A 20,597-nucleotide genomic window follows, 5' to 3' on the forward strand; every position below is an offset into this window, starting at 1 on the left:
GGGCAACCGGACCCAGGGGGCGGCGGCGCCGCGGCGGACCCCCAAGCCGGGCAAGGAGCTCCTCAACCAGACGCTGCCGGGCCCGGGGGCGGCCGCCCCCACGGCGCTGCCCGGGCGCGGCAAGGGCGCGGGCAGCGGGAGGACGCCCCCCGGCGGCGGGGGCGGCGGCGGGGCCTCGGCCCCGGCGCACGAGACGTGCTGGGGGTACTACGACGTGAGCGGGCAGTGGGACAAGGAGTTCGAGTGCAACAACAGCCTTACGGGGTTCCGCTACTGCTGCGGCACCTGCTTCTACCGCTTCTGCTGCAACAAGCGCGCCGAGAAGCTCAACCAGAGCCTGTGTCGCAACTACAAGAGCCCTGAGTGGGCCCACCCCACCACCTCCAGCGGTGCGCTGCCCGCCGACGGCAGCAACGGCGCTGATGGAGACGCCAACAAGTACGACCCGGACAAGGACAGCACCAATGCCACCGTCTACATCTCGTGCGGGGCCATCGCCTTTGTGCTCATCGCTGGCGTCTTCGCCAAGGTGGCCTACGACAAGGCGCGGCGYCCACCCCGGGAGATGAACATACACAGGTGCGATCCTTCCCCCGCTTCCAGCACCCCTTCTATCTAGGGACACTCTCTTGACCAAAGGTTCTCCCTTCGCATTGTTTGTTCAAAGGTTCCCCTTTCAGACCATCTGTCCAAGGGTTCCCCCATTGCACTACCTGTCCAAGGGGTCCCCCTTTGAACCACGTGTCCAAGAGTTTCTCCTTTGCCCTGCCTGTCCAAGGATTTCCCCTTTGCACCACCTGCCCAAGGATTTCCCCTTTGCACCATCTGTCCAAGGGTTCCCCCTCTTCCCAATCTCGCCAGGGGTTCCCCTTTGCACCATCTGTCCAGGGGTTCTCCTTTTACACTGTCTGTCCAAGGGTTCCCCCTCTGCACCATCTGTCCAGACACATCGCTCTGGGACCTCCCCTCCAGGCCCCTTCCCACTTCCCTACCAGGGATCCCTCTGCACTGCCTGTCCAGGGGCCCATCCTGGTGCACCTCTAGCCTCCATCCTCGGGGAAGCACCGTGGGACTTTCTCCCCTTTCCCCCCCCCCCAGCCCCCTCGGCACCCCACACGGCGCGCTGCCATGAGTGAGTCTGGCCTCCCGCGGGCCGCCCGCCCCGCGCCCCTCGGCCCCGCGTTCAGCACCGGCGCCGCGGACAGCTCCGCCGCGCCCCGCGCAGCGCTGCGCTCGCTCCCGCCCCTCTCCGCGGGGCTGCCTCCTCCCCGCTCCGCCGCCCTGCCCGGCCCCCTGCCCTCCCCCCCGGCTCCCTCTAATTATCTCGAGGTGCAGCCGAGAAGCCCCAGCCCCCGGGGGTACTTCTCCGCCTGGCGCTAAACTCTCCTGATGAGGGGCGCTCCCTGGACCCACCAGGGAGAAGTTCAGAAAGTGCCAAGTGAACTGCTCTATGTCCTCCAGGCAGGTCCCCTTGCCCTACAGTCCCAAAGGGTATTTAGGGAAAGGAGCGATATCAGGGAGTGGCTTGTTTTGTTTTGTTTTGTTTTGTTTTTGTCTTCCCCTAAATCAAGATAACTCAAGCTACTAGTCTGTCCTTTCTAGCTGTCTACTAGGGAAGTAGTTTGATTTCCTATTTGCAGTGATTTTATGCATTTTTGTTTTAATGTTTTTCGTAAGATAAAACAGTCCAAATGTGTTGAAGAAAGTACTGTTTAAAAGGTAAAAGCTTCTCCTTTCAGACAAATGCATGCACTTTTACAACTCATTTTTGGTGAAAAAGTCCCTGCAAATGATGTGTGCTTCTCATGTGCTGGGAATCCAAGAGGTTTCCGCATCTGAACATATAAATTGGTGAGGAGTTTCTTTATAAGAACAGTTGGTAGCACACTGATGGGAAGAGTGCCTATCTCTAGCAGATCATGCTTAATTTAAATAATTTTAATTAAAAACTTTTAATCAACACAAACAAAGCCCTTGACCGTATTTTTAAGGCTGAACTTCAAATGGAGTTAACAGTCCTAGGGTAGGAATTTTAGGTTTTTTACACAGAAAAAGAACTGAAAAAGTGTCACAGTTTTTATTTCTTTGGTGAGATCTGTTTTATTTAGTCTCCTGTTTTTATCAGAGTACGCACACATGGGTGCTGGCTGGTGTAAATTGTCACGTCTTTAATGAGGCCAAAAAGTAATGCTGGTTTACATTTGCTGAGGATCTAGCCCATGTTTTCTAACACAAACACCACTGCTGTGAGAAAATAACTTTGCAGTGTTAAAAACATTGTAATATCTCTGAGGTCACTTGTGTCTGTGCAAAAAGCATCCTGAAAGCAGCTTAGTCAGGAAATAGATTCTTTTTCATATTTTCTTAAATAAGGGCTACTTCCCCCAGTGTCCAGCTCTTTTGGCTTCAAGACAACTGTGCCCATTTATAACAGCCAAACAGTCTTATCTTCACACTAGATTCAGAAATTTGACACTGATGCCCATATGTTACTTCTGCTGTAGCTCCAGTGTGTTGCAGGGCTGGATCCTACACCCTTTGAAATCAGAGACAGTGTTGCCAGACTTGTCTAAATTATTCCTGATGTTTTCATKTCTTTGATGCTCGCTTTTCTTTATTTAGATAAGTTCTGGTAAAATGATTCACCTGTGTGTAGAAGTATGAATGGCAGATTGAGTGCTTGGAAAGCTTGACTTTCAGTGAATTTTAAGGAATTGATTGACTTGTATAATATGATAGCTGGTAAAAGATTATACCTTTTGGTGATGTGTTACTTGAACTTGATCAACACTGCACGATGGTTTAAATATTATGAAGTGCATTTCCAGCAGATAAGGTCTACATCAGTCTAAGGAATAATTCTATCTACAATCTAAACAATGTAAATATGTGGAGTGAAATGGTTTGTCTTTGTTTGCCTCTGAGAACTACTGCTGAGTAACAGGGAAGAATCAAAACCAGAATGAACAGAATGTAGTCAGATATTTATATTTTTTTGAGGCTATGTCAATTGGAGTTAAGTGTAACATCCAGAATAATTCACTGTAGTGGTGATGAGAAGTGCATTAAATCTCAGTGTGCATCCCACCAAAATCTCTGGAGTGAGAAGAACAACAGCTTAAACAAAAATCATAACAGTCCTAGAAAAAGCCCATCATGAGCACTRTTCTACACCCAGGGAGATTAAGCAAGACTTCTTCACACTTCAGCACAAACAATATCACACTTTAAATTTTGTTTTGCAGTAAAGAGATACAAATGGTTGGTTAGCAGAATTGTATGTAGATGTTATGTCTTTGCAAAGTTCTCATTCAGCTTTTAGAGAAAATCCTTGTTAACACAGTTAGAACATTTTGATGGGTACAGGGCTCATTTATGGCTTTTGATAGAAAAGAGAGTTTACACATTCACAGCAGAGCCRTTGCTCTCATGTGAAATGAAAGGCCGACTGTGCATTGAGATATGCGTGTGCATTTCAGAACTGAAAATTCAGTCTTGTTTGAAGGCACTAGCATGCACCTTTAAAGCAGAGGCACTGCTGTGATTCTGGGATGAGCAGTTTTAGTAACTGATACTTAGGTTCATTTCTAAGAGTAGTAAGTGAAAGTGCTTGAAAAAACAGAAGCTAAAATATTCCTAGTTTACAGAAACATTTGCAATGTTCTAAACCTAACAGATTTTTTTAATGATTATAGTATCTTTCAGCCTGACTGTATATGACTACCTCTTGCTTCAGAGTTACGTAGACAGAACTAATGCGTTTTGAGCTCTAGATAGAAACTAAAGCTGATTTTGAAGAATTTTACCAAGCAGTGCTTTGTATGGTGTTGCCCTCTGTCCTCTGACTGCATTTGTGTGGACAATGGTCAGTTTTCAGGATTTTTTTTTTTTCCCAAAGCATTTCTTGAGTGGGTAGAGTATTTTACTTAATTTAAGTATGGGAACCAATTGGGGAACCTTTGACAGCAGACGAGGAATCTCAGCTGTTTGTTTTCAAAGCTGATATGGTCTTCTGTAGTAAAGGGGGATGACCCAGAATATTCTCTTCCAGTACTCATGACCTTAAATCCCTGTACTACAGTACATAAATAATTCAGTGCTAGTAGTATTACTCCGTGACCCCTATTTAGCCCTCAGCAGCAGTAACCATTGCACTCATTACCCAAATAAGAATGCACAAATTGGAAAACTCTTTAGCGTTTACAGCTAGGGTTTGAAATGTTACCAGTCATTTGCCACACGCACAGCTGGAGCCCTCCCTTGTTTGCAAGCCAGAGACAGATAGCGGCAGTGATGGCCCTGGGGCAATGGTGGAAAGCCCAACCATTTCTCTTGTAGCTGCTGAAAAGCAGTGCTGTGATTTTTCCCAGTAAACTAGATCTGTCCCCTGTTAAAAGGCCGTTTTCCACATCTGTCCCTGCATCATGTGTGTCCAAGGAATGCTTTAGCTTCTGAAAGGGAGAAGGGGCAAAAGCACCTTCTGGTCAGGGAGCTTCATGTTACCCTACACCCAGGTTATATTTGTTGCTACAAAGAGAGTTATTCGTGCTACTCTTTTCTTCAACATCTGCCTTGCATCCTCTTTTCTGTGAATAACAGTGACCGTTTTTATAAATGAACAGCCTTTTCCCAAGTAGCAGTCCCAGTTAAAGTGATCAATTTCTTGCCATATTTACTCCGCAGCTCTGAATTTCAGCAGAAACCTGAGGCAATGGATCCGTTTGTTCACAGATCCAGCAGGGCTGCACTGTTTTGCTATCTTAAAATTTTGGAGATTTTCTCTTGCTGCGGGCTGCATCTCAGCACAGCACTTGTGCCCTATGGTTGCTAGAGGAATCACTGGAGAACAGCTAGTTTCAGACCTCTTCACTAACGGTGGAGCTTGTAAAACTACCTATCTCTAGACTTGGTTTTGCAATTTGGGATCACAGCTGGTTCAGCTCTGCTCTCGGAGGTGTGCGTTTCTTGAGCTAAACAATCAAATTTTATGCCTCCCCAGGGCTGTGGGARAGTGCTGTGAACATGCACCTGGCCGTATGGGCTGTACAGAAGATTTTCTGACACTGTTAACATTTTCTTTCTCTTTTGGCTGGTTTCTTTTTATGCTCTGCTTATTTTTACCCCACTCTGTTTTGTTCATCTGAGTCACTCATGTGTTTTTCATGTGCTCTTTGCCCTGCTTTATATTGTTTATTCCTGATGGCTTCTGATTTTCTTCTCTGAAGTGCCCTGTTTCTCCCATAGGCACAGAATATAGGTCCACAAGTAGATGCCAGACGTGATTAAACTAAAACAGAAAAAGGCACAATCTTGTTGCCTCACAGAAGTTACTCCTAAACAGTTTTCTGTTTCAAACCAATACTGGACTCTATTCTAGTGTAACTTCCATACGGTGAGAAGCTCTGAATCTGATCTTGTTTTCCAGTGATGAACTGCCCATTTCCAGCTAGCCAAGATGGGATATATATTTCTGTGCATGTATTTGTACAAAACATTTTTCTTTTGCTTCACTTACATGCCTTGGGGAAAATTCAGTGTGAGGCTGTGGTCACAGTTTGCACAGTTTGGTGGCTGATTTTTGCCATACTTTCCTTGCTGACTCTGTCTTTTAAAGAATCTGGCTTTGGTAATGGCACAGAGGCTGCCCAGCTGCCTCTATTTGAGTCCTCTTTTTCTCTTGAACTTCACTCAGTAAGAGTGTCTACTCTCAGAAACCATACTCCCTTCACCAAATCTTTTCAGTGTCTCTGATTCCCATTTATTTAACATTTTTTCTGCTTTCTAATTATCTTTCTCCATTACTAACCCTCCATCACAAGGTGTCAAGGGAAGCCTGTCTAGCTCTGAACTTCTGTTTCTTTTAGTTTTGCAGTCTCTCATGTCCTTAACTACTGGTTGATCTCTGTGTCTTTGAGATCAGAAGCCTTTTAAAACTTCTGTTTCACATAAGATCTGAACCTTATCAGGAAAACTAGATCTCTCTCTTTTTTTTTTTTCCCACCTGCCTTTGCCACTACTCGCATGAGTGATCTGCATTTCCTTAGATCTGCGTGTGCTATATAACGTGGCGGCCTCAAATGTCTCATTACCCAGGCAGATGAGCCTGGCATTCTTTCACAATAAATATTTTGCTGCAGTTTTAGCTCTTGTCCTATCTCCTTTGTGGCAATGACAGAGTTCTTCAGAGAAAGTCTGATTTTCTTTGATAATTTTAAAGTCTCTTAGTTGTGCCTACAACATAGGATTTGGTGCAAAATAGCTATCTTGTGGAAGTGACTGCTTATGTGTGCACTCGCTTATTCTTCAAGGAACATATACACCAAGCACTGTGATTGTCTTTGTCCATGCAGACACACAAACAGAAGCAACAACCGACAGAAAAATTGCACCAGCTGAGCTCTTAGCATAATTTATGCAAAGATTTTCATGACTCTGAAGTCCTAAGTAAGCCCTCCTRTTTTATTTTATCTCCTCTCCCTGATCAAGACTGGTGCTTAGTTCTTTTTTTCTGTATGATAACACTGTTTCTAGTTCTTTCCAGCATCCAAGCTGGATGCATCATTCCTGAATGTGTCACTTTGCCAGGTTCTCCTTGTAGCTCTCTTAAGCAAAGTAGGACTATGCCAGGTTAGTAACTGGGCAAAAGTCTAGCAAGGGAAGCATCGATGCTTTGAGGAAGCAGTCTCGATAGTACAGCAGGTGGCAGCCTGCTCTCTGGCTTGCTGCGAACACAACACCCTCGATGATGCTGGGGGAAATAACTGCTGGAGGCGTCAACATCTTAGTGCCACTCAGTGTCCCTAAATAGCCTGTGGCTGTGTTTTAGAGGTAGATCTTTACCGTTGGTGCTCTGGCCACTTTCTGCTCCGAATAACAGCACTCTGCAGACAAATGCGAGTTGGAAACCTTTATTTTTACCTTCTAATTACAAAATCTTTACATAACAGCCTTTTTTACTTTGAACCTGATGTGTGATATTCCAAAGCTACTAGTACTATCTGTTGTGAGTTTAGCAATTGTAATAAATCCTGTGCCTACATCACAGTTATATTTGGAGACTTATTCTATATGTACAGTAGTGTTAGATGTGTAAAGCACTTAAGACTCCTTGTATTAAGATGCACATTCTAAGTACTGCTGATATTTACTACCCTCGACATATACACTAGAATAAGGAACCTGTTTCAAATGAAAGAGCTTTACTCTCCTGTTACTGATTCCATCTCACCTTTTAAACACAGGAGATATGATGGTCTCCCAGCAACACCTGTTTCTTTGCTGATTTTTCAATAACTTCTATGCCACTTCTGTTTTAGCTGAAATATCTGTTCTGTATGCATGCAAGAAGAATGGGTGTGTATCTGTAATGTAATGGCATTACCTGTGTGTTAGTTTTGAGTTCACCAAAAAGAGAGAGTCAGGAATAACTCAAACCTCACTCATGTTGTCATAATCGGTGGTGAGGATCTGGCCTTTAGTACATAAATAATTAAGTTTTAAATGAAATTTGCTCTTAAAGCAGGACTTAAACACAAAGAGCTTCACGGATAATTATTGCATTTGGCATGGATGGATATTTTTCAAAAGACATCTGATTTTTTTCATGTAATATTTATTTCTAAGAAAGAATATTTACTAACTTATGCAGGATGCAAGTGCAAAAATGCTTCCCTCTTGGAAGGGTGTCCTCAAGCTTTATTATTTTTTTTTCCATCTAAACTCCAGGCATGCAATCACCCATTCCTGTACACAAAGACATGTGCTCACACACACACACACACATGCACATGCACTCACACTGGCATACCCCACGTGTCCACTCAGGTAACTGTTAAGGAGCATTTCCAGCATTCCTCTCCGGAAAGCCTGCTCGGAAGCGATAGTTGCTTTTATTTCTTGCCACTGCAGAGTCTGGTTATCTCTTTTGCTGACCTGAGAGCTGTGCATCTCTAATATGCTGGACTGCCACTCTTTCTTGCTCCGTACCAGACCTTGCTAAATTATAGTGGCTAGTGGAAGGAACTAGGGAAGAGGTTTGGCAGCCCTGTGGTCAAGACTCACAGCTCACGCTTTGCAGCAGACGCAGCTATACACTAGTCTTCAGAATAGAAATGTTTGGCCCTGCTTTTCAGCATCTCCAGGAGAAAGTGTAAGGAACTCATGAATTGGAGAAGGCTCTGAACGCACTGTATTTAAACAAGCAAACATAGGATATAGCTGAAAATAGACTAGTCACTACAACCAAGCCCCTGCACTTTCTGAAACAGAAGCCGCTTTGGCAGAGTTGCTTCCATGAGGAAGAGATTTCCTCTCATAGGAGCTGTTGGCAGCAGGATCCTTCTATTTCCCTCCTGTGTATCAGTTTTCAGTGGTGTTTGTCAGGCACTACTGTGTAATCAATTAAAGCCCCATCATTCTGGTGGTAAGATCAAAGCACCGTCAGAAAATGTGGTCGGACATGTGCCCTGTGGGTGGTGCCAGGGAGGCAGCAGAGCCTGGGAGAGCTGCTGAAGGGAGGCGTAGAATGACTTACCTGCCTTTCCTCTGCCGTTTTACAGCTAGCACGGGGGAATAATGCAAGTGAGCAGCATCCAGCTGGCAGAAATTGCTGGGTGGGAGCCTGTATGACAGGATAGTACAGGCTCTGTCAAGGGCAGCACGTGGCTTTGTGTGGTCGGCGTTTGAAACTCCACAAGGCACACGGCAGGTCTGGAGCCAGGTGCCAAGTCAAACCATGAATAACGTATGGCCATCCTCTGATGGACTTGCCCACTGACTGTAATCCCTCTCCCTTTGGAGACATCTGTCCCTTCCAGGTGAGCTATCTCTGTGGCTGAATGAATCACCTCTCAAGCCTAACTGCCTTGCTTTCTGGCTAGTGAGAGAGCGTAGGGGAGTCTTTAACCTCACTTTTTTTTAAGCATTTGTAGTGAAATCCTGGCCATGCTGAAGTCGATTGGAGCTCTGCCACAAACTCCATCACAGCTATGCTTTTAGCAGACTTTTAGCTCAGCCAGACACTTATCTTTTTATTGTGCTCTGCCAGATCCATTTGGACATTCTTTTTTCAATTCTTCCCCAAATTCTTATGGACTTGGAACAGGCAATTCTGTTTTTAAATCCCCACCTGCCCATTTGTGAGGAAGCCAGGTCCCAAAAGAGAGGGGATTTTCAGAAGGCACTGGAGTGAAATTTTGTGTGTGTACAACCTGCGCTATTGGAAATAGTCAGTTCTTTTCCCATCCAGCAGTCAAAGAGCTCTCCACGCCTGACTTATTTCCCACAGGCCACATCCCAGTCTTCTGGAGCTGCCAGCAAGTCTCCCGTTGTCTTCAGAAGAAGGGATATCTGTGTACACGTTCCTAATATTAACTAGTGTTGAAAGGCTGTGGGAACTGGGAGAATAGGTACCCAGGGACACCAGTTTCAAAAAAGACTATGGTGATGGACAGCGCTTTTCCATCCTGCTGTTACCCCATAGGTAGTTAAGACAGGAGATTAAGTTTCTTTGCTGGGTCTGTGAATGTGTGGTTTGTACTACAGCGAGTCGGTACTTCACAGTCCCTGCAAATTCACCTTCTCTCTAGCCGTGAAGTCTTTTCAGCCCCTCCAGGTGAATCTTGCTTCTCCACTGTACCCATTCCTTTCCTCTTCAGCTGCCTGAAGTCCATCCAGCTGACACAGGGCCTGTGCTTCCCTCTGAAAATCAGAGTTTCTGTTAGCTAATACATTAAGCTTTATTATAGCCACCTGAGAAACAATGTCACAACTCAGGACAGTATAAGTCAAAGGGCTTGATCCTTCAGACTCTACTGTGGTGTGCAGCCTTGAGAACTGGCATATTAAGGCAGGTAGAAGAGCAGGCACTACCCAAAATCTCTTACAGCTCATTACAGAGCAAAATGCCAGTGTGTGGCAAACTCTCTTCTTAAACCAGCCGTTGCTCTCTGTTTCAGTTCTTTGATTCTCTTTGTCCCTGCAGTGTGTGTCTGGGTGTTTTTTTCTCCATCCCAAGAGGAGAGGTTATTTGTTAACTGGCGACACCTCCATCAAAAACAATCCCTCCTTTTTGTACATACAGTCCGTGCCAGCAATGCGAGTTCTACATTTCCATTGGAGTTTTTTTTTTTTTTTTCCCCTGGAGATTGGAGGGTGATGCAAGAACTCTGACAAACAGCCAGGGATACCTGGGAGGTGTTTATTCAGATGGAGATTTGTTGGCCAGCGAACAAAGCACTAGACTGGGAATATGTGGGCTCTGGTCCTAGCCCTGTCACAAGTTTCCTCAGTGGCTTTAAGGAAATCCTTTCCTCTTCAGTCCATAGAGCAATTAAGAGCAAGGAGTTCCTCACCACTGGTGCAGGAGACAAGCAAATGGCCATGCTGGCAAATGGCCCTGCTGAGACCAGGAAGCTAAAGAGTCAGTAGTGGCTATAGAAAATGGGAAAGTTTCATAGTGTGAAAGATATTGCAGAAAGAGCTGTTTACAGAAATGGAGATGGAGCTCCCTAAGCCTGGGCTTGTCATCAATTACATTGCCCAGCCTGGAGAAACCCACTGGAAACATTGCTTTAGATGGGCCCCAGAAGGACCAGGATCAAGTTCCTAATCAGAATTCCCTCCACTGTGCTTTGAGCTCGTTTCTTTGTGGTGTCTTGAGGTTGGATCCTCCAGATTGATAATATGGTTTGACTGCAAAGACTTTCCACAATCACAGAATAAAAATAATTGAAGTTGGAAGGCCCTCGAGATCATCTAGTCCAGCCTGCCTGCTCAAAGAACAGTAAGCTAGAGCAGGTTGTTCAGGACTTTGTCCAGTCAGGTTTTGAATATAACTGAGGATGGAGAATCCACAACCTCTCTGTGCAACCTGTTCCAGTGTTTGATCACACTCATGACATTTTTTTTTCTTTTTTCTTATGTTTAAATGGAATTTCCTGTATTTTAATTTGTGCCCATCACCTCTTATTGTTTCACTGGATACCACTGAGAAAAGTCTGGCTCCATTTTCTTTACTCCTTCTCATCAGGTATTTATACACACTGATAAGATCCTCTCTGAGCCTTCTCTTCTCCAGGCTAAACAATCCCACCTCTCTCAGCATCTCCTCATATGACAGATGATCCAGTCCTTTAACCAACTTTGTGGCCCTTTGCTGGACTCATCCAGTATGTCTGTCTTGTGCTGGGGAGCCCATAACTGGACAGAGAACTCCAGGCATGGTCTCACCAGTGCTACCAGAGCAGAAGGGAAGGATCACCTCCCTTGGCCTGCTGGCAGTACTATGCCTAATGCAGCTCAAGATCCTGTTGGCCTTCTTTGCCTCAAGGGCACATTGCTGGCTCATGTTCAACTTGATGTCCACCAGAACCCCCAGTCCTTTCCTGCAAAGCTGCTTTCCAGACAGTTGGCCCACAGCTTGTAATGTGCATCGGATTATTCCTTTCCAGGTACAGGACTTTCCATTTCCCTTTGTTGAACTTCATAAGATTCCTGTTGTCCCACTTCTCCAGCCTGTCAAGGCCACTCTGAATAGCAGCATCTGCTGTATCTGGTGTATCAGCCACTCCTCCCAGTTTTGTGTCATCAGTGAACTTGCTGAGGGTTCATTCTGTCCCATCGTCCAGGTCATTGATGAAGATGTTAAACAGTATTGGTTCCAGTATTGACTCTTGGAGGGCACCAGTAGATATTGGCCTCCAGCTGGACTTCATGCTGCTGATCACAACCCTCTGAGCCTTGCAGTTCAGCTGGTTTTTGGTCCACCTCACTGTCCACTTGTCTAGTCTGTACTTCATCAGTTTGTCAAAGAGAATGTTATGGGAAATAGTGTCAAAAGCCTTGCTGAAGTAAGCATAACTGATATCCAATAGTCACCTCTCATTCACTGAGCTGATCATCTTGTTGTAGAAGGCTGTTGAGTGGGTTAAACATGATTTCTCCCTTGTAAATCCATACTGACTACTCCTAATCATCTTCTTGTCCTACATATGTTTGGAAATGGCTTCTGGGATTATTTACTCCATCCCCTTCCCATGGATTAAGATGTGGCTGACCAGCCCATCATTCCCTAGATCTTCCTTCTTGAACTTCTTGAAGATAAGAGTGACATATGCTTTCTTCCAGTCCTCAGGAATCTCCTCTGGTGGCCATGACCTTTCAAAGATAATGAAAAGTGTCATCACAGTGACATTATCCATCTCTCTCATCACTCATGGGTGCATTCCCATCAGGTCCTGTAGACTTGTGTTTGTTTAGTTTCTTCAAATGTCCCATAATCTGATCCTCCTTCACCACAGGTAAATCCTCCTTGTTTCAGGTGCCTGGGATTCCTGAAAGCTGGTCTTACCAATAAAGACAGAGGCAAAGACGTCACTGAATACCTCAGCCTTTTCCACGTCCTTTGTCACCAGGCCCCTGCCCCATTTAGCAGCGGGCCCCCATTTTCTCTTCCCTTCCTTTTGCTGATGATATACCTGCAGAATTCCTTCTTGCTACCCTTCACATCCCTTGCCAGATTTGACTCCAGGTCTGCTCTGGCTTTCCTAACCCCATCCTTGCATACTCAGAGAGTGTATCTATATTTCTCCTGGATCACCTGACTGTGCTTCCATCTCTATGCTTCCCTCTTACATGAGAGTTTTGTCAGGAAATCCTTGTTCAACCATGCATGCTTTTTGCCACCCATGCTTGACTTCCTGCACATCGGGATGGATCATTCTTGAGCTTGGAGGAGGAAATACTTGAAAATCAGTCAGCTCTCCTGAAGCCTTCTTCTCTCCAGGACCATGAGATCCTCTAAGCAGAGCTCTGAACAGACCAAAATCCACTCTCCTGAAGTCCATGGTTGTGATCCTGCTGTTGGCCTTGTTTCCTCCTGTCAGGATCCTGAACTCCAGCACCTCATGATTACTGCAGCCAAGGCTGCCGCAGGTCTTCACATCTCTGACAAGTTTTTCATTGATTTTGAGTATGAGGTCCATCAGAGCACCTCCCCTTGTTGGCTTCTAGACCTGTGTCAGGAAGTTATCATCAATGCACTCCAGAAATCTTTTCAATTGCCTGTGCCCTGCTGTGTTGCCTTTACAGCAGATGTCAGGATGGTTAAAATCCCCCATGGTGATCAGGGCTTGCAAATCATTACTGATGTTTTACACCCCTATTGCACAAAGGAGCTCCTCTGTCCCCTCCCACATCTCTGTGCTAAGACTCTGAAATAAGGATACTCTCCACATATCCCCTGGATTTCACACTCTGCCTTTTCTTCACTGGGGGTTTGCTCCTATCTGTTTCCTTGATTGTAAACTCTTCCACTCACTTTGTCCTTGTTCTGTTTTTGTCTTCCATCACCCCCTGCCATTGCGTATCTCCTGCCTTACCTTACCTTCACCCTCTTCTCTTTTTAGCAAAGCCTGTTGATTGTGCCTTTCATCTTCAGGGTCGCAGCTAACACCCAACCTTGCTACCTTCTTGTCCATACCCATTCCTCCTGGCCCTTTTTATTTCCAAGAAGTCTTTCTTTTTCCTTTTTAAAGGGGCCACAACTGTTACTTTGCACCGAGCTCTGATTCTTGTGCTCATCCTACTGTGTTTCTTCCCCCAAAACTCACTTAGGCCACCCCTAGTCTAGAGTTACCTGGGAGCCTTCCATGCTGAGGCACCTGAAAACAGGAGCTAACCTGATGTGCCTTGCGATGTCCTGCCATACAGACATCAGTAGTCTGCTCCCATGCTGGTAGTCCAGTGGAATAACACTCCTGATGTAAATACTTCTATTTTGGATTTATGTGGAAAGGTGCTTTAGTGTTCTCGCTTAAGTGACATTAATGAAGAAGCTGTCATAAATCATTATCTCAGGATATGATTGCACAGTTACTCAGCTCTGGCATCTCCATCCTCTAGCACAGGTAACATGTTTCACTGAGTGGGGTTTGTTTTTCCAAGATAAGAGATGTTTGGCACAGAAAGACTTTTGAGTGTCTCGTAGCCTTGTCCCATGGCCCTTGTGTAGGTGAGTAGGATGCTGTTGACATCAGTGACACTAGTTGTATCCAAATGGCTGCACACACAAGACCCAAATATTTACAGTGTCTTTGTTACTCTGCTTGAAGCTTTTAGTGCACAATTAAACAGCTGTGCCCAAGTGACTTACGCAGACCAGATCCTTCCTCAGTTGAAAGCAAYGGACCTTCCATCAGCATTGGATTCAACCCACTGTGCTTTATGGAAATAAACCTGATCAAACACAACATTGTGATTGAATTATCAAGTCACTAACCAATGTGCTCCAAGCCTGACTTTCTCCTCCATCTCTAATTTTTTTTTTTTTCTGATGTTGCTGTGCAGTCTTTTTTCTCTCTCTGGAGACATTAAAGAAGAAAACAAAGAGTGAGTATTAAGGACAGACAGTTTGGTATGTTTAGGGCATAAAAAGATCACCCCTTCAGCAATCATATCATTTTAGACCTATACACTTATGATTTATGTCAGCTTTTGACAGTTGTGTTCAATTTATCTACTGTATAGTCTAATACAGCAGTAGAATGAAAGGCAGCCATCACTTTCCTGAGTGTCACTTGTGATTTCGTCAGTTCTTTTGAGAGTAATAGTCTCCTCCCTTCCATGCTTCTCTCACCTGACTAGAAATTATTTCCTTGTTATATTGTGACCAACAACTAGCCCGGAGAGTACCTCTAGTTACAGTTCCTTCAGGATGAAAAGTAAATAAGGGATTATATTAGAAGGGTTTTTCTTTCTTAGCATGTGAGTTTTAATTGTGTTGGTCATAAGGATTAGTGAATTCAGATCCTGGCTGTAACTAAGGATCAACCAAGCATAGCTTTATCAGAAATTGTTCACAGACTGGAATATATCCCAGACACATGTTTTTGTGCTCACGATGGGCAGCAAGCCCTTGGGATTCAGCTCTCAGGTAGATAATGACAGAGGGGATGAGACATTTCTCACTGGCTCCGATCCCTTCAGAGCATATTCACTTTAATTGCCTCAATTGTTTTTAGCAAATAAAGACAAGCTGTCCATCCAGGAAGTAAGGAAGCCATATTCTTAGGACTATATCAAATACCATTCAGAGATAAATAAACGTAGGAGAACAGATCAAAGTATCAGGAGAAACAAGATGACCTACAGCATGCAGTGGCCTTAGGCTCAGAATCATAGCAGAATTTAAGTTGGAGGAGACCTCTGGAGGTCTCTAGTCCTACCATCTGCTGAAAGCAAAGCCAGCTTCAATGCTAGATGAGGTTGTTCAGGGCCTTGTCCAGCTGACTTTTGAAAATCTCCAAGGATGGAGATCCCTCAACCTTGCTGGGTCCCTGTTTCAGGGTTTTACCACCCCCACTGTGATCTTTTTTTTTTCCTTCATAGCCCAGTGGAATTTCCCTTGTTGCAACTTGTTACAATTTCCTTTTGTCCTTTTGTCGTGCGCCTCCAAGAACAGTCTGGCTCTGTTTTCTCTGCAGCTCCACATTCTTTAGTGGGGGAATACAAGCAGATCCTCTCTTAGCCTTCTCTTCTTCAGGCTAAACAAACTCAGCTCCTGGGACAACTGGTCTTTTGCTCCGCCATCACCATTCCACCAACATCTCCAACTCCAGATACTCTTTTTTTTTTTTTTAAACTTCTTGTACTGCCTCTTTGCACCTTATCCTACACAGCCCCTTCTGAATATATACCAATCCCTGGCCTGATCTTTCCTGCCCAGCTAGCTCTACTATATTAGGCTAAGTGGTAAATAGTGTTTTAGTGTTATCCACACAGTCATCTTCCTCTGTACTTTGAGTAATTGCACTCTTGACACTAGGATTGTCTTCTACAAGTGTTCAAAATGATCCCAAGTCACCAAGGGCTAGTAAATAATAATCCTAATACAATCTCTGTGACTGAAAAATGACTCTTAGCATTTCTGTACTGCAGATATCATTAAATGGTCATCAGATGCTTAATATATCTTGAAGATATGTACTAAGGGCTCAGTTCTGCCAACCTGCTGTCTTTAGAAAATGTGTTGTCTCCAAAGGGATGTACTGGACACTGGTGCCAAATAGATAGACTTGGTTTAACTCCAATATTCTCCCCAATCAGCAAGATCTGTAATGCATTGGGGAGGTATTTGCCTAGAAAAGTCATCAGGGTTACTGGTGGCTGAATGAATCCTCTCTTCAGGAAGGAACTGCACAGTTGCATAGGGCAGGGACTTCAGTCTCTGACTTCTGTTCCTTGTTCTGCCACTCACTTTCTGTATAACCTTGGGCAAGGGGACAAAATTTCAAATGTCCTGTAATATGGTGACCAGTTTGTGATACCTCAGACATGATTATAAAAGATGGTGAACACCTATAGATACGTATCAAGCAGTGGGAATTCATCATTTTTTTGGAGAACACCAAATATCAGATCTGCTCTTTCAGTGAAGAATAATGATAGGAGCAAACAGAAGGAATCCCTAACACTAAGTACCTATCTCTTATTGCTGCCACCTTCACCTCACTCTGAACATATCTTAGCATAAGAAAAATCTGTGCTCTCATGTCCCTGAATGTGACAACCTCTTACTCCATCAGTTAGTATGTGTGCACATATACACATCATATAACTGCTTATAGCCTCTATGGCTGCTCTCTCTACAAATAATAAATAAACAAATAATATTTATAATATTTTTATTCTGTACAGCGCGGTTGAGAACTAATGTAATCCTCTGCTGGAGCCTCTGAGATCTTCCAAGGGTGTTTTTTTTTTTTTTTGTAGAGCACATTAGTGTTGCAATTCATTATGCAAAGGATGGCAGTCTGTAGAGGAAATGATTTGGAAAATGGAGGGCATTCCAGTCCCAAACTATTTTTCACATAAAAGACCAAAAAATATGGTATTTAAGGAATGCTAGTAGATATGAGCAACATCAGAATCTTTCTCATCAATATGCAATGAAGTAATTTCTCCTCCTTTACATCTTTCTTAGTATTTGAGGTGACATTAGGTATATTCCCTTTGCCAAGAGAAAATAACCTTTCAAACTCTATCATTTTTAAAATACCTCTGTTCCTTATAATCCACACAGCTCACTCTCTTCCCCCTGTTCCTATGGCTTAAGAGATAGCTTGTGGCTGCACTAAAAAACTCAGTGCATTTCACGCTATAATTGCTCCACTGTGTTCATGATATTCATGGAGGAAAAAAATCTTTGAGGCTCCGCTCATCCAAGGGGAAAACACTGGCTGCAACTGAATACTGTGACTTTTTTTTTTCCTTGGGGAATGGTAGTGAGGCCTCAGTGCCATTAAAGAAGTCTSTAATGGACAAAAAGCTAAAGATAGGCTAATGGCTGTGATAGCATTAAGCCATGAACATTGTTTTAGTCCTTTTCTTAAGAACTGCTGGTTCTCCTTTGAGAAACCCACTCCCATCACTACTGGTTATTGAACTCCTTGCAGAAATAGTAAGGATTTAAGGGGTGTGGGGACCGGACTCCCCTTCTCACCTGATTCAGTCTTAAAGAAGTTTGGTTTGGGCAGTACAGTTTTGGTGAAACCTTTATAAGCCTATGCAGCCTGAGTCTTAGGGCTCTGGTGTGTTCAGTGGTGGTTCTTTATGAAGACAGTACTTTACGCTATGACAAGCAGTTCATCTGCACTGTTAATGACATCAAGAAAAGTGATGGAGAGAGAACATAACTGTGGAGTGAAGTGAATTAGTGGAAGTGTTATGAAAAACTAAACAATAGCCAAGCAAGCCTGTAAATGCATGCAGCAGACACAAACACACGCACACACACACACACACACACACACACAGAAACTAAGCTTTTAAGCCATAGTTTTGTTTTTTGTTATTGTTGCTTTTTTATGTTTATGGTAGAAATCCAAGTACTGATGGATTCATAAAGTGACTGCAGAAGTGAAAATGCTGAACGCCATGCTGGCTGCTTTGTGTAAACATGTCTTTTTCCCTATTCCTCTCTCTCCACAGGGCTCTGGCTGACATCTTAAGGCAGCAGGGACCAATCCCAATAGCACACTGTGAAAGAGAGACTATCTCGGCCATAGATACCTCCCCCAAAGAAAACACCCCAGTCAGGACATCTTCCAAAAACCATTACACCCCTGTGCGCACCTCCAAAAGTAACCCAGGTAAGTGTTGCCTTCCTGCTCTCTTTCTTCATACGTTGTTGTATGTTAGAAGTCAGCAGAATATCACACTTTACCCTAGTGGATTTTGAAACCTCAAATTAGGATAATATATGGCTTTAAAAGGCAATCAGATTGAGCAGAGTAGTGCAAGTATCTGTGGTGATGATTCTTTAAGGGTTTTTGCTGGACAGAGTGGCTGTTCTCTCTAGACATTTTAAAAATTCATAATCAATGAGGTATAAATTCAGCTTGTACCAAAATACTTGTGGCAAGCTCAGAACATTGTGTGTTTCCAACCAAGCACACATGCCATAAAGCATAACTGGGCTCTCTGCACATAGCAGCTGAGAAGGAAGAACTTCACGTAACTGAGGGTACCTTATTCATTCAGGTAAATTATAGAAAGGTGCCAAGAGGAAAGTATGGAGCATGATCTGGATGGTATCCTAAGAGCTTAAGGACACCTGACTGAGGTCCTTTGGGGAGCATTCATCTGGAAACTGGACATGCACATTTTTTTTCAGGTTCTGCTGCTAGGTGAGCTTGGTCAAATCAGTTGACTGCTCTTTGCCTTGATTTCCCCAGCTGCATAAGGAGGTCAGCCTCTTAGGAAAAGATATTATTCTGATCTGTTCGATGTTTCATATGTAGATAATTATCAAAAATATGCCCTCATTCAGTCACAAGCCATTCAGTTTCATGCAGAAGTTTCTGGGTGGCATTCCCTGGCCTGTGTCACCTGGAGGTCAGAGCAGATTTTGCTAATGGCCTCTTCTGGGGAACCTTCTGAAGGAAACTAATGGGAGCTCAGGCTGCTCCACAATCCGCAGGACTAGATGCGCTCTGTTCTTTGGGGAAAGGGCCCATGACTGAGGGCAGTGACAGTTTGATTTTCTTTGTCTAGTTGAGGTGACTATTAGAAGGGGTTTGTTGCAATGATATAATCCTATGGMGACAGGATCAGGTGACTATGTTTTCTGGAATGTTCTTTTGCTGCTGGGAACAGAATAATTTCCCTGAGAAGTTGAAAGGATTTCTTTTCTATTCAATTTTCATCACTGAGAGGCCAGCAAACCCCTAATTTTATATGTCAGAGAATTATACCTGTGAAATAAAATGTTAGGCTGGAGAATGGTATGTGAGGTGAGTTAGCTGGAAGAGGAAGGTCCTTTTGCATATCTAGAGCTTGGGACTAGCCCTTGAGAGGTTCTGTGACTCTGCCTCATGATAGAAATGCAAGAAATAAGGATTTATGGTCAGTGGACAGGAACAGGCACATCAGAGAGCACATCTGCCGTAAGCCTTAGGGATGAGAGAAACCCTTTTCTGAGGATGCCCTGTGTCCCCCTCTTGGCTCCAAAGAAGGCCTAAGTGAGGGTAGGAAAAACCCAAATGAAGATGCAGAAGAAATTCCTTGCTTGCAACAGCCAAAGAGACCAGCTGGACATAGGAAGCCTGAATTAGTTGTCATGTTTAGGCACTGTCAAGGATAGGAAACAACAAATGGGAAGGTTTGCAAGGGAAACTAATGATTTCAGTGTTATCCTCTGGTGCCTGTCAGTAGCTGATGGATGCTTTTATGACTCACTACTAAATTAGTGGAGGCACCACAGGACGCAAGGACAAGAGCACAGGTATTATGAGTGGGGTGGTAGTGCAAACAGCTGCACAACAAAGTAATAGCATCCTGGAAGGAATCTACTTGGTCCTCATAGAAGACTGGGATATGAGATGAGCAAGGTAAAGAAATGGCTAGGAAGAAAAAGACACAGCGTTAAAGGTGACTGTCTGTCAATTCAGCCTCTGCTTGTTTGTGTGTGTTTGCTTGCCCATATCACAGGACAGAGAAAAGCCACTACAGCTCATTCAGGGCTGAAGTGGGCGGGATAGAGCAAGGGCAACAGGAACATCTAAGGGAAAATATTCACAAATCCAGGTACAGAGGAGGGGGGACTTAACTTCCAGCACAGCCTTCACAGCCTTCCACATGCCATGGGCAGTTGCAGAGGTTATTGATCACTTCTGCTTTGGGGCAGCCAGTTGGACTGAACATCACACAGGAGCCCTTGCCAAAGCTGAGAAGAGAAAACTTGCACTTGTAACTTGCCCAAAAGAACTTGTTCCTGGCTCAGTTGTGTCTGTTATTAACATGTCCTCATATATCATATGAGACAGAAAGCTAATCACTTACCAAAGATCATGACCTCATTAAAAAGCTACACAGTTAATGTTTTTTATATGATTTGATGTGCAGAGTATTGCAATGCTCCGTCATAACCGAATCAGTTACTCAGCTAGTCTTCAGATTACTATAGTACTCAGGATGTCGTGAGTAAACATCAAAAACTTTTAGATTAGGAGGGAAGTGCAAGTTGGAGAACAAGACAGGGTTAAACAATGTTAAACTAGAATAAACCTGGTAAGTCACAGAAAGGAAGTGAAAGAGGG

At 44.1% G+C, this 20,597-nt stretch overlaps 1 protein-coding gene across 1 annotated transcript in view; it reads left to right on the top strand.

The window, feature by feature from the left end:
- Position 1: 1 nt before the first annotated feature.
- Positions 2 to 20,597, top strand: part of SHISA6 (shisa family member 6) — a gene marked incomplete at its 5' end in the record, with an annotated part of 262,601 nt that continues 242,005 nt past the window's right edge. The window contains 2 exons of the mRNA XM_026075735.1: positions 2 to 579; positions 17,989 to 18,149. Of these exons, the coding sequence (XP_025931520.1) occupies positions 2 to 579; positions 17,989 to 18,149 (739 nt within the window). The remainder of the gene's footprint in view (positions 580 to 17,988; positions 18,150 to 20,597) is intronic.

Source organism: Apteryx rowi, unplaced genomic scaffold, assembly GCF_003343035.1.
Source record: "Apteryx rowi isolate R43461 unplaced genomic scaffold, aptRow1 scaffold_41, whole genome shotgun sequence".
NCBI lineage: Eukaryota > Metazoa > Chordata > Aves > Apterygiformes > Apterygidae > Apteryx > Apteryx rowi.